Below are 13616 nucleotides of genomic sequence, written 5' to 3'. Positions count from 1 at the left end.
CTGTGAAAGAAAAACATTCTTTCTAAAAGTTACTTTATTTCTAGATCGTGAGAACAGAATATAGAAGAACCCGTATTTGGTAATACTGAACCGAGAAATGCAATAACTATGATTGTAATAACACTGGCAAATTTCTTCGGTAATGAATCCTGAATGTGGAAAGTAAAGGGATCCAAACTAATTATTGAAAGCTTCTTTGAATATGTGTGGTCTTAAGTATAAATATTACTTTGATACTTTAGTATTATCTCACAGAAACCTGTAAGAAATAGATTAATAATGTAAAAAGAATATTCTTATAATATATTCTAATATTAGGATCTAAATCACTCTTGCATGATGTGGAGCATGTTTGTTGGTTTTGTTTTTTTTTAATCCATAGGAAGCATAAAGATTGCTTCTAGATCTGATTTTGTAATGTGATTTTGTATGACTTCCTGTCTGTTCCAGAATAGAACAGAATAGTGCTGGGAAGTATCCATAAATTTCTTTACCTGTTGGAATGAAATAAGTATGTTTGTACGATAATCTGAAACCATGTCTTATTACAGTATTTCTTCATTACGGTAAATTTGTTTCCCTAACTGTCTGTGTTTATTTTTAGAGAAACCGCAGATAATCTTTCAGTACCAAATCAAAAGGGATCATTTACTAATATTTCAGGTATTTAGTCTCTAGTTATAGAAGATACAAACTGTTTCTCTTTCTGCTTAAAAACTGTTTTTTATAAGAAAATATTGCTGGAACATGAATTTTAAAAGTATTACCAAAGTCAGAGCAAGAAAATGTTTCTCTAGCATTGCCTCTGGTTAGAGACACTTCCTCCTAATCTCAGATGTTGTTCCAAGTGATCTAAAACTGAAATTTTCTCTGAACAAAATAAGTGCTCAGACCAACAGACAGAATATTCCCCATACAAGCATCTACTGATGCAGTAATTCAGGAGGCGGGGAAAAGCCAAAAACCAGGAACATTTCCTAGCTGAGGAGAAATTAAATGTCATCTTGATGGAAAATGGCATGACCTGTGATTGTTACAGTGTTGAGACCCATGTACCATGTAGACCTACTGTTGCATTAAGATTTTTTCTTTTTCTTCAAATGAAAATGCTGTTACATTTCTAGCTACAGATTTGCACTCCTTAGTCTGATAATAGAAGTTTGTATCTAAAGAATAATCTTAAGTACTTGTTGTGTGGATAACGCTTGGCATTTTTGGTAATTATTTTATTAAGTACTGATGTAGTATGTGGTGGTTGTTGTTTTTAAGGAAACACTTTTTTCCCTTTCTTGCATAACAGTGAGGGAGAGAGATGGCCATGCTTAATTTGGGTGTTTTTTTTGTTGTGTGTGTGATTACCAGAAGTGACAATTTGGATTTCAAAATAAGCTATTTCAAATTTTAATTATTGTTATTTGGGGAACTGAGGGCTGGGTTTTATTGTTTGTTTTGTCATTGACTCTGCTATGGGACTGAGCGTTAAATAGTTGCCTCATTCTTGTAATAGATTTTCTTTTTTTGATATCAGGTATGCTACATTCCTCTGTAAAATTCTGCAAGCCTTTTGGAACCTTTTATTAGTTTCAGGGAAAACTGATGTAAAATACCAAATTTCTTAGTCTTACCAGCCAGTCCTTCAAAGTCATGAGTGAGCATTTGAGAATTTACATGCACGTGTTTCACTATCCTCTCTACTTGACTGACTTGTCAAGCAGCTTTTCGAACCCTATACTACACAGATCTTAGCTTATTAATATTTGTCAATTTTCTGTTTCTTGCTACTTCTTGTATAAAGAAATAATACAATCTAAAACTGTATGTTTGCATTTTAGGTGTATTTGAATCACATGGAACTCTTGTAGTGCCTAATGTTAGTGTTATAGCTCCTGAAAAATTATCTGCCAGTGCCAGGCGTCGTCAAGAAATTCAGGTACACACACATCAAATAAGTATTAAGAAGTGATCCTTAAAAGTTAAGGAATGGTAGAATTCATATTTTCACTATCACCTAACTTACACAAATACATCCTGTTTATTCTTTATTCATAAAATAGACTACGAACAACACAAAAGGTTGAAGGCAAAGACTACCTTTTTTTAACATTTTCGATCTTGGGGATTATCTGTGACACTGTGGCTCAGCCATCATTGTACATACATACTAGAAATCTTACTTCAGTAGCAACCATGGTTCTGGAATTTCCACTTTTTTTTTTAAATAAATGCTGAAGTGTGTTTAAAGGTGCAAGTTCAGCATACTTCTAATTGGTAATATGTTTGTTACAGGTACTCTATGTATTTCATTATGTTGTCTCAAACTAAAGGCCTAAGAAAAAAATGGCAGATCAAAAAAAAAAAACAACCTGCCTAAAATGTGATATTATAATAATGTAGAAAAGATTAAATTATGCTAGAAACAAACATCAGAGTTTGTTCATTTAGGATTATTGGCCTCAAAATTAAATTTAGAGTACATGGTAAAACAGAACTGTAATCTTATCCCCTTTTCAGTCCAAATTTAGGTGTGCAACAAAAAAATCCCCCCTATAAATAGTTCTCAGAATCCAAATAAAGAAGTGGATGTTATTCTCTGAGCTTTGAGCTAAACAGACCTGCTGTTTTCAGGTTTTTAATATGTAAAAGCATCTTTCCAAGGTACAAAAAACTACGTAGTGCAAGGCTGCAACTGTATTTGTAAAGTGCTACCTTTGCAGGATTAGTAGCTTGCTCTGGAAGACCGTGTTACAAGGCATGACCCATACTTTGGTTTGGCTTTCAAATCAGTCGTCCTTATTCAGCTAGAGAGAATTGATGACTGATGTATCCAGTCACAGGTTCTCACATTCCTCTGAAAAGTTATCTAACACCCAGAAACAGAAAGGCAGTTTTTACTACATATGCAAGAATTCACGTTGTAATGCGCCGTTCTATCTGCTTTAGTACAGTACCGGTATTATCAAGTCTTGACCGTTGCTGCAAGAGTGACTCAGCCCCAGTCTCATTCCTGTCTACTCATCAAGGATTATTGTGGAATTGTTACTGAAAATTATATTAAATGTGAATTTTAGTTTAAATATGATGTAGTTCTACATCTTGTATCAGGAGCAGCCTCTCTGTTCTCATCATCTATGAAACAGAAAATAAATGTTCCCAGCCTGTGTCACAGAAGCAATGTATTTTACTTTTGCCTATCTTTTGTTGCCAGGTGCAAACAAAACTTCAGACGTTCATTTCTAGCCTGCAACAGAAAACAAGTGAGATTGAGATTTTAGCAGTAAGTATTTGGCAGAAGCCTGAATTAATTTCAAATTCTTAATTGAATTGGATGATGCAGTTGCTATCTGGAACAAACAACTGCCAATAGCCTCACTTTAGAGATACCAAATGAACCAAACTTCTGGTTAAATAAGACCCGTGGCATGTTTCTTTAATACTTGAAAATTATCTCAAATTGTGTGTATTGGACAGTTGCATAGAACAAAATGTAACAAGTATTTAATTGTAAATTCTTAAACTGTACTTATGCTAACTACTGTGGTAGATTTAATAACTTGTTCCTCCTAGATTTGTTCTTACATTTAAACCAACATAGCTTTTGTTTGTATATAGCTTTTAGACTTTGCTGACAATGTCACAAAGGACTTTAAAATGGTATACGCTTTTCAGGAAACGTACTGCCTGTTTGCCTGTGCCTATTTGGAGCTTTCCATAATGGAATCCGTCATGAACTATTTGTTTAAAATGCTTAAAACCTCGGTAAATTCCCAGTTCTATCAGCACGAGTGCTTCTTGGGAAATCAAAAAGTCTGACTCCCTTCAGTACAGCTAATCTCTAGTTGGCAAACTGATAATAGAAGAACTGTTAAGTATTGATTTCTTTATATTTTTACAGGTAGATCTGCCAAAAGCAACTGTGATACACTTCTTATCATTAGAGGTAAGCAATTGAGTATTGCCACCAAAACTCTAATTGAACAATAGATGGTAAATTCTGTTCCTAATGAAGTGGAATGTAAAGTTCACCCATTGTAGTTTTTCTTCTTCAAGGAGTTTGAATTAGGTTTTAAAACTTGGAAGGATTTTTGTACCCAAGGAGCTTGACTGAGGCTAGAAGAATCTTTTTGTCAAATGCCCGTTACGCAAGACACCATTAGGAAGTCCTAATCCAAAGCTCTAGGTTTTTTCCCAAGAAGAGTTAACTGAAGTTACGTCTTACTGCTCATTTTCAGAAACCAATAAGCTTTAATAGCAGTTTCAGCAAAGGTGTTTCTTGAAACTGTTAATGAAAGAGGACCCAAAATACAGAGGCAGTTGTTGCGAGTACAGTAGCTGAAACATCTCTTAGTGAAGCCAAGATAAAAAGAGGATGTGTAAGTATTATATTGACACCTTTAACAACTCAGAAACTGCTCGATGAGGGGGAAAAAACAGACCACAGACAAAACTCTTTTCTTTCCTCCAATGACAGCAGTAGCTTTAAAGTCAGATGTTCTTACTAGAGAGATGGATGCCTCCCCACCCCCCAAAAAAACAAACTCAAGAGTGGCACCCTGCCTGAAAGTGGATTTAGTACTTTCATCTGCTGCTCTGAAGCAGTGCTTGACTGGTAATCAGACCCCAGTGAAACATTTGAAAATATTTTCAAAATACTTAGTTCATCCAGTCTATCCAAATCATGGAGATGGTTAATCATCTTTTACTTAAAAAAAAAAAAAAAAAAAAAAGGCATACTATCAGCTTGCGTCATTCACTTTTGACCACCTTTACACCACAGTTCTTATATTCTATCCAGCATTGCAAAACTGATTGAGCCCTTTTCATTGCTTATGCCTTTGTATTGCTAAACTGTGTAAAGAAACCGATCACTAAATTCTTCATACATTTTCTTAAAAAAAAAAACCTAAAAATCAAGTTGCATATGTTGTTCATATGAATTTTGTTTGAAACGTTTAATTAAGGAGCATTGACATCACACAATGTTCAGAAGACTGAATCCTATTGGGAGAAATATTTCCTTCACAAGAGAATGTAAGACTATCGTAGTTCCTTGTCGTTTTTTTTTCCTAGTTTGGTGGAGACAGACAAGCCTTTGATGCTACTGTGAGACAACTGATGTCACGATGGCCAAAACAGAGATGTTCATACTTACAAGCGATTTGTGATGAAATTTACAGTATCAAAATGGAAAAGAGGTAAATTTGTTAAGCTCTTAAAGGTACATAAAACATCTCAATTACTTCTGCATTCAAACTTTACTAAATAAGCTGCTCTTAATTTGTCCTCCCCTTTCCCTGAGCAAAAAAAAATATTCAGGAAATGTGTATAGTTCCTTGAGTACTATGGGAAGAGTCTGCTGGTCATCTAATCCTCACTTGTAGTAAAATGTCAATTCTTGGCCATATAAATTCTTCATTTTTACAAGCCTTTTCAAGAAATTCTAAAATGTATTCCCACTGTTATCTTATTTGCTGCTTTGTTCATAAAACTGAATAGCAAACTACGATATACATTCAGGTATACTGTTATTTTACTTACATAGTAACCCTCTTTTCTCATGGGGAGGACTCAGCTTGCTTTTTAAAACTCACAAGCACATTTAATTGCTCCTGCTTTGAAGGAATAAGATGGGAATCTGGCACAGCTGACAGACTGCCCAGCTTTAAGCAAACACAGTGCATGCTCTCCCAGCATGTACAGTAAAGCCCATTTCTCTTTTCTAAGCATAAAAACATTTATGTTCAACTTGTAATCTCCTTGTTGGATTCTGGTAAGCCGGAAACAGATAGTCTGGGCCCATCTAGTTTTAAGCCTCAAATTTTCAACTCTTGCATGTACTGGTACAGTTAAGTGAGACCTGGGTATTTATGTCCTACTGTGGGTTTCATTTATAATACATTTTCTTAAACCTCTATGTTTAGCTTGAAGGTACTACTTAACCTTTAAATGAGACTAAAAATTGACTTTGATTCCTTTTTGTTAGAGATGCAGCAAAATTGCTTCAGGTTTGCTAATGTTTACTAAGACAACTGAATACCAAGTACAACATTTTTTTTTTTATCCTGTGGCTTGCAAGGCTGTGAGCAACAGAACCCAATTACTATATATGAATAATATTCCCTGCAGTGTTGGGTGTGAATGTAAGGCAGTTCCTGACGAAGCCTTCTTTTCCCATTTGATGCCTGCACACAGAATGCTGCTTAGCCATAAGCCTTGAGATCACTGAATGAAAACTGAACAGGCTAGATAAATGGAAAGAGAATGAAGGGGAAAATTGCAGTCACAGCCAAAGGAACTAAAACTTAACTGCTTTTCTACTGAAACTTTGCTGTTAGCTTATTGCTAAGATTTGCCACAGGTATTGTAGATTTTGAACTTGCAGTTTCAGAGTTTAAAAAGTCTCTCTTTTCCTTCCCTCGGCAGGGTTCCTGCACTTATCCTGTACAGTTACCGAGAGGAATACAAGGTTCTGTTTTAGTGCTTAAAGCATCTTTTATGGGATGCTTTTACTAACAGACAACAGCGTTTTGTCAAAAGGAATTTCAAAAAGCTGTAATAATGCAAGACAGGCAACTAATGCCTTTTTATGTGTCCAGATTGAATTTCATGTGTAATATAAAGCTGTGAATTTATGTCAAAAAGTGGAAATGATGTTTTATAGGCAATTAGGGAGCAAGTCTGACCACAGCCACAGCTATATATGATCATGTAATTCTTGCCCCTTATGCCACAAAAGAGATGATCAACTGTGCAGGTGTAAAACTACTTTTTTAATTGTTTCAGAATGCCTTGTATGTCAGTATGCAACAGTAGTACTGAAATGAGAAACTCAGTTCAAGGATTAGAGAGGATGAATTACCTTCAACTCTAACAAACCATTTTAAACTTTTTTGAAGAAATGTTTTTATGTAATAAAAGGTTTGGCTACTGAGCCTTCTTGAAATATTTATTACAAGCTTTTTGTGTGTTTTTTTTTTTTTTTAATCCTACTGTTTTAATTTCTATATAAAAGGTGGTAGATTTCAAGCTGATAGAGTTGTTGCAAGCCTGGCTGCCTATGCTTGTCCTGCCTGTACTTTTTGCATTCAGATCAAGCAGCAGCTTCCTGGGAGATGAAGTAAGACATGATACAGGAAGAACTAAATACCTAAAGCACCTAAACCTAAGACTGTTAAGAGAAACAGAGGCACAATTAAAGCTTGAAACTAGCTTTCTTCACATGGGTAGTCAGATTAAGTTTGAAGTTAAAGTCATAGTAATGATGGGAATCTTAAAATTATCTTCTTGAAGCTAAACTGTAACACAGCCCCATCAGGAAAAGTAAAGTTGAGCAAATCTGAAGATGAGTTACAGCAGCCATAGTTAACTATGCATTATATTTCACATCAAACTACATATAATACTGGAGTATTATATGTAAATATAATATAATAAAATATAAATAATAATATAAATATAAAATAATAATAAATATAATATAATAATTAATAATAAATTAAATATATATATTAATATAAATAATATAATTATAAATAATTATAAATATATATAATTATAAATAATTATAAATATATATATTAATATAAATAATATAATTATATAATATAATTATATAAATTAAATATATATTAATAATAAATTAAATATAATAATAATAATAAATATAATAAAATAATATAAATATAAAAGTTTTACTTTTCAGTAAAACTGAAAAGTTTGGGATTTTTGGAAATACACTGATGTTTACCCTCCCTCCCCACGTGGTACCTTCTGTTTAAAAAGCTTACCCCCGTTTCTTTCTGTTTAAAAAGCTTACCCCCGTTTCTTTCTCTAACTCAAATGATTGCCTTTAGCACTGCAGACTCATTGCATTAAGAAATACTTAACTTACTTTTTCTGCCCCTTTCTTGTAGTAAAGAGGAGGGCAAAGTTAAAATATGTAAAGAGGTAACTTTAAAGACAAACCCAAGAACTTCTGAGAATTGTGGAAGTTGTAACAGCAACACACAAAGTAGCATCAGGGGAGGCAGTCCTAAAGGCACAGATAACTGTACCATTCCTAGCAATTCACCAAGACAAGTCACATCACTCATTACAACCAAATCCATTTCTCATTGTGTTTAATAGGAACAATTAAGTATTCACCTTTTGCATCTGCTCATATGAAGGAGCTACTTTAAGATGTGAAGTATGGGGAAATTCAGATCCCTGACTATACTGAAGGATGAAGCTTTTTAAAAAAAAAAAAAAAAGAGTTCAGGTGACATGAGCATTTTTAAGCCATATCTGAAGGGAACATGATGCAGAGTCCTGCCCTCCCCCCACCCTGAGCCAGGGTCAGCACAGCTGGATCAGCATGGAGCAAAGGCACAGCTGCCTGGTTCTGCAAGCACTCAAGCGCTGTGCTGGCTGCCTTAAGGATATCCGCACTGCATCATGTAGACATGTCCCTCAGAATAAGAAACAGGAAAGCTGCTGTTCCTGGTAATACATTGGCACCCACTTTCCCTAGTACTACTGAGGCTTATCTGTAAAGCTGGGCATCTGTCACTGAGACTCCTGCTCCAGTCTTACTGTGCTCCTGGTACGGTGCATTTCTCTTCACCCTGTTACCCCCCAAACAGGTTTTACACTGCCCACTTGTATAATACAAAACAAACAGCAGTATACATACAAAAATTGTTGGCAGCTGAGTGTAAAGCTATTTCAGCGTAACCCTGTAAATACTCCTGCCATACAACAATCCACAGAAAGCACCTTCTCTCAGTTTAAACAAAAGTACGGATCACATTCCAGTATCCTGCTGGAAGGAAAGCCAAAGACAAGTGGTAACTCAAAAAGAAATGGACTTTGCTTTGAGCAAGGGTCAAGTCTGTTATAGTGATGGTAGGACACTATTCCATCACTGTGTTGCTTTACTCTTCTTGTTTTTGCTTTTCTTGTCTTTTTTCTTCAAGCCATCCATGTTAGCTCTCAGCAAATTTGAATATGCCTGAAACAACAATTGGAACCATTAAAAGAACAAATACTTAAGTGACAATATACTAGAAGTAACATTTCACATATTGCTAATGAATAGGTATCTGCATTTTCTCAGTTAGAGAATCATGCTCTTTCTTACACCCTACACTGGGCATCTACTGTTTCTAAACCAATGCAGAAAGTTAGATAAAATACAACCGTTTGGGCGTTTTTTTAATAAATGCAGACAGGTGGGTATTTTAAGGTTAATCTGTATGCCAGTCCAGCACTGAGTCAACCCATTCACAGCTGTCCAGCGCTTCCTACTGACCACTCCCCAATACCTACAGAAAAGGAAGATAAAAAGCATACAAAACTTACTTACCATCTGGAATTTATTTACTTCCTTTGAGCTCACCTACAAAAGTAAGACTGGAGGTTAACCAAGAAAACACTGGCTTCTATTACAAACCAAGTATCAGTACATGTTTACCCACCAGTAACCATCTAGCGTTTTTAGCAGCGGTTGGATCGACTCATCACATTCAGCGGTAGGTAGGCTGTACTGGTATGTCATAGGACCTCACTGATTTAGAAAACTGAAAACACTCCTTACTTGTTGATTAACAAAATCCTCTGGAGGCCATTCGTCCCAAATCCATGTGTTTTCAAATGGAAGAGATGTGAGGAAACATTCTAAGGAAGGTTTTATTTACTTGTAGGGCCATAAAAATATGTTGCAGCCCAGACTCTCTCACCTATTTCTCAAAGTAACATTTTTCCTTGGGTTACATCACAGAGGAGAGCTTGTCAGCCAAAGCCTTTCCCCATCTCTCATTCAAAGTAAACACAAATTGGGTTTTCAACTTTTAATTAACATTTCCTGAAATACAAATAGCTCCGCAAATGAAAAAAAAAAAATAGGTATGCTAAGCAAGATTACAGCTTAGGAGAGCCTACCCAGGTCCACACATTCTTGCCAGGAAACAAGGATCCCTTTCCTACTGTTTCACAGTCTGGGAACATTCAGTTCTTCCCTGGGTTGCAAGAACCTTCAGTAATTCCATCGAGGTCTATCGGGAACTACCCCTTTGGCAGGCACCTGAGGCCTGGGTGTAGGCGTGCAGGACCTTTCTTCTCCTTGGAGCCATACCATTTGTCTTCATACTACAGGTTCCATATCTGCCCTGCGTCCTTCTGCCCACGTCCCAGAAGCAGTTGCCCCCTCCCTTCCAAACAATTTCACCTGACTCAAAACACAACAGCCACAGTTGGTGAAAACAGGCAGAGTCCCTTTCTGCTGTCCTGCAGCACCATTCTTTCTGAAGCAAAATCTAGCATACAGAGCAAAACTATCAATCAACTGTCCCATCTGAAATGCTGAGTGTAAGCATTACGACTTCAGGTAAACATGACGCTTCTGCATCCCAACTTCAGCTGTGTGTTTAGCTACCATATGGTTTCTCTGGAATTAAGAGGGTAGTTCTCATGAAATTCATGGAAAGACAAATTTCACTTAAAATATGGGGCATTAAATAAAAGACAAGTAGGGCCACTGATCTTTCTAATCCAAAGTTGTCACTTACCACTGTGCTAATTTTCTTCTTTCCATCAGTTGCTCTTAGAAGACACTTATTGTCTGCTGGTTCAAAACTTTCTACGTGGCCTTTGCGTGGGACTGGTTTTGTTCGGCCATCATCTGTATTGAAAGACAGAGAATGTTTATTCATATTTCACTAAAATCACCAGATTCCTCCTGACATGAGATGTTAAAAATTGCTGCTGAGGAGACCTGTAAAACACCTTGGAATTTAAGGCCATCTGAACCGACATGGCCGCCAAAGTGTTCACAGACGCCTTCCTGTGTAACCCCAGAAGGATCTATTCCATAAAGTACATCTGCCAGGAAAAAAAAAAATGTAAATCCTTGCCCTGACATGCTGTACAAACTGCCTGCCTCAGCAGCAGTCTGTTTTAAATGCATGTCAAACGGCGGCCTAGGACACTTGACTTCTCAAGTAGTGCGAGCTAGCCAGAAACCAGAGAGACATAAACACGCAAAAGCAACACTGTAATTCTCCTTTTATAGAACTCTAAGGATTTCCAATTACTGTTTAACAGTTAGGAAGTCCCAATATTTTCTGCAGTGTGAAATACAGTCTTGCTTCAAGGTTATTAGTACTGCAGCTAAGATGATTGATTTGTCCATACAACTACTCTTCTTTTCAGATACTCTGAACTACAACTGCATCTTTTCAAATACACGCTACCAACACTAAGTTTGATTTAGATGAGCACCTCTTTAATCCAGTAACTGACTTAAAACTTACATTTCTTCAGCGTTATGAAAACACTCCCCGAAGTTCTGCACTTTTGAAAGAGCCTGGTAAGCTCTGTCAGGAACTGCAAGAGAAAGAGACCCCATCCTTGGCTGGAGGCCACCGCACAGGCGAGTATTCCTTCTCCCCGAGCAGCCCAGCGAGTCGCCGCCCGGGGAGCCGCCCCCGCAGTTCCCACCGGCCGGGCTCTCCCAGCTCCGCGGGAGTAAGCACCCAGGAGAGGGGAGCGCCCGGGTTCCCCCACGCTGAAGCTGCGGGACGCGAGGTCCCGGCCGGGGCCGGTCCAGCCCGAGGTTCTGACTCGGGAACGCGAGCTCTGAACTCCCCGGGCCTACGGCGGCCCCGGCGCTTCTGCCCTCCCTCGCCCAAGGCACCCGGCACAGCGCCGCTCGCTCCCCTCCCCCGCCGCCGAGGCAGGCGTGGGGACGGCCCTGCGCGGGCCTGGCGCACCCCGGGGCCGCGGGGCCCCCCTCCGCCCGCCCGCCCCCCGCGGCCGGCACCGGGCGCACCCCGCGCGGCCGGCGGCCACCCGCCGCCCGAGCAGCCCCACCTGCTCGCTCTCCAGCAGCACCATCCTGCGCCGCCGCCGCCGCCGCCGCCGCCGCCGCCGCCCGGAAACGCCGCGCGCGCGCGCACGCACGCAGGCGCGCCAGGGCACGAGGCGGGCCCGCGGACACGGCAACGCCCCCGAGCCGCTCGAAGAACGGAGCGGGCGCAGAGCGCCTTGCGCTGGGGGGGCGGGGCGCGGCGGGGAGGCCCCGCCCCGCGGCCGAGAGCGCCACGTCAGCCCCGTGCCGCCGCCGCCGCCGCCCGCCCCGGCCCCGCCCCGCGGCCGAAGGCGGCCGGCGGACGTGGCCTCTGGTCCCGGCCCCTGCCCGCGCCGCCCCTCCCTCCGTGCCGCCCCGGGGAGGAGCAGCCGGTGCCTGATCCGAGGCGCGGCTGCGGCCGGCGGAAAAGGCCGGCTCTGCAGCCGCCGCCGTTATCTCCCCTCTTCCCCCCCCCCCACGGCTGTCCGGTACCGGCCGCAGCGCGGGGTTTCCCCAGGCGCACCGCTGGCGCGCGCGCGCAGCCCCGACGAGCGCGCGGGGATTTCGGCTCCTCCTGAAGCGCTGCGTTCGTGCGGCGGCCGCGTCCCTGCGGCCGCGCCTCCCCTCCTCCCCCCCCACCTCACGGGGGGCGGCCGGGACGCGGGGCCTGAGCCGCGGCCTGCGAGGGGGCGGCCGCGCTCGGCCGGCCGAGAAGCAGGACGCTTGCCTGGGCGCCGCGCCGATGGCGGGGCGGGGGGGTCATGAGCCGGCCCTGGCCGCCTGCTTCCCGCTGGTGGAGCGGCGGTTTGAGGTCGCCCGAAGAGCTCGCAAGCCGCCACGTTGGCTTCACGTGAGCACAGAACCGCGGCGGCCGTCATTGCCAGTGACGTGCTGAAACGGCGGTGCAAAGGGTCCTGGCGCGTGTGACCGGCCGAAGGCCTGGAGGGTGTGGTTGGAGGGTACGTGAACAACACCCTGAGATTTGTACAAGAAGCAGCATCTGGGTGGGGCGAGAGGGCACTGCAGGGCCACCACACCTGAAGGTCCTGAGGGGCGGGTGCTGGAAAGGGGGTTTTCTGTCAGGCCCAGGTTAGCTGACCTGGGAGCACACAGAAGCAGCATTTCATCTAGTGCCTTTTCATGTTTCTCACTAGGAAAATTGATTTATTTTTTCCTCCACGGACATAACAAAAGTGGAAGATAGTCCCTTAAGGGGAAAACTGCTCTCAGGCTGATGGGTGCTTCAGCCCCTGAGGAATTCATACTGTTCATTTAGGAGCTCAGCACTGCTTTCTAGACAGAAGTGAAATGCCTTCTGGCGTTATCATTTCTCGTGGCGGGGGTGTTTTTTAATATATAAAACAACACTTCATAATCGGAGAGTCTAGTCGCTCCAAAAGTCCTTTTTTAGAGTTTGCGATCATTCGCTGTCCTTTTGCCGGTTAAGCAAGAGGCAGTAGAGGGTGCTGTGATCGCACACACAGAAATGAAACTGCCTGAAGAACAAGGCAACAAATACCCAAGAAGCAGGTCATCACAACACGGCCACGGTTTATCAAAATCTATCAGTTTATTAAATTAACTCCATTATGCTGGAGTCAAAGGAAGCGTAGAGATCCAACACTGCCTTTCCCTAACTGTGGATGGTATTATCTTCCTGATGGTTTTGCACTTGTATTATTTGCAGTTGAAGAGGAAAGACTTCAGAAAAATAAATTCCATTGTTTCTCATAGCATTAAAAACCTCATAAAAACTGAAGAGAGGAGTATATGTTATTTAAGTCTTCTGAAA

General features: G+C 41.1%; 2 protein-coding genes across 13 annotated transcripts in view; one reads left to right on the top strand and one right to left on the bottom strand.

The window, feature by feature from the left end:
• Positions 1-6942, top strand: part of EIF2AK4 (eukaryotic translation initiation factor 2 alpha kinase 4) — a 45020-nt gene extending 38078 nt beyond the window's left edge. For 5 of the 10 annotated variants that reach the window (XM_087746589.1, XM_087746588.1, XM_087746587.1 and 2 more), the window contains 6 exons: positions 605-663; positions 1833-1930; positions 3206-3274; positions 3893-3937; positions 5068-5192; positions 6421-6942. In XM_087746589.1, the coding sequence (XP_087602715.1) occupies positions 605-663; positions 1833-1930; positions 3206-3274; positions 3893-3937; positions 5068-5192; positions 6421-6475 (451 nt within the window). In that variant the 3' untranslated portion in view covers positions 6476-6942. Of the gene's footprint in view, positions 1-604; positions 664-1832; positions 1931-3205; positions 3275-3892; positions 3938-5067; positions 5193-6420 lie in introns of those variants that run through there. The other 5 variants (XM_087746592.1, XR_015702026.1, XR_015702028.1 and 2 more) reach the window with 5 other exon arrangements.
• On the bottom strand, positions 1960-12842 carry SRP14 (signal recognition particle 14). 3 transcript variants are annotated; one of them, XM_087746598.1, is made up of 5 exons: positions 11848-12177; positions 11289-11361; positions 10545-10657; positions 9344-9376; positions 1960-3238 (listed from the first exon to the last, which is right to left on the bottom strand). In XM_087746598.1, the coding sequence occupies exons 1-5, from the start codon at positions 11869-11871 to the stop codon at positions 3179-3181; spliced, it is 303 nt and encodes a 100-aa protein (XP_087602724.1). In that variant the 5' UTR covers positions 11872-12177; the 3' UTR covers positions 1960-3178. The 3 variants fall into 3 exon arrangements, with proteins under 3 accessions (XP_087602724.1, XP_087602722.1, XP_087602723.1); XM_087746596.1 differs by lacking the exons at positions 1960-3238; positions 11848-12177 and adding exons at positions 8101-8989; positions 12552-12842; XM_087746597.1 differs by lacking the exon at positions 1960-3238 and adding an exon at positions 8101-8989 and having other exon boundaries at positions 11848-12078.
• Between the last annotated feature and the right edge of the window lie 774 nt (positions 12843-13616).

Source organism: Nipponia nippon, unplaced genomic scaffold, assembly GCF_047370975.1.
Source record: "Nipponia nippon isolate SJK-2023a ecotype South Korea unplaced genomic scaffold, ASM4737097v1 scaffold_10, whole genome shotgun sequence".
NCBI classification, from domain to species: Eukaryota; Metazoa; Chordata; class Aves; order Pelecaniformes; family Threskiornithidae; genus Nipponia; species Nipponia nippon.
This window is presented reverse-complemented; position numbering and strand designations above follow the sequence as displayed.

Bases quoted from the DNA above. Each gene is read 5' to 3' on its own strand.
- SRP14 (XM_087746596.1), bottom strand. From the start codon at position 12,587: ATGACCCCCCCGCCCCGCCATCGGCGCGGCGCCCAG. The intron at 11,362-12,551 runs GCAAGCGTCCTG...TTTCTCTTGCAG, and splicing joins GCCATCGGCGCGGCGCCCAG to TTCCTGACAGAGCTTACCAG. The intron at 9,377-10,544 runs GTAAGTGACAAC...TTACTTTTGTAG, and splicing joins AGAAGAAAATTAGCACAGTG to GTGAGCTCAAAGGAAGTAAA.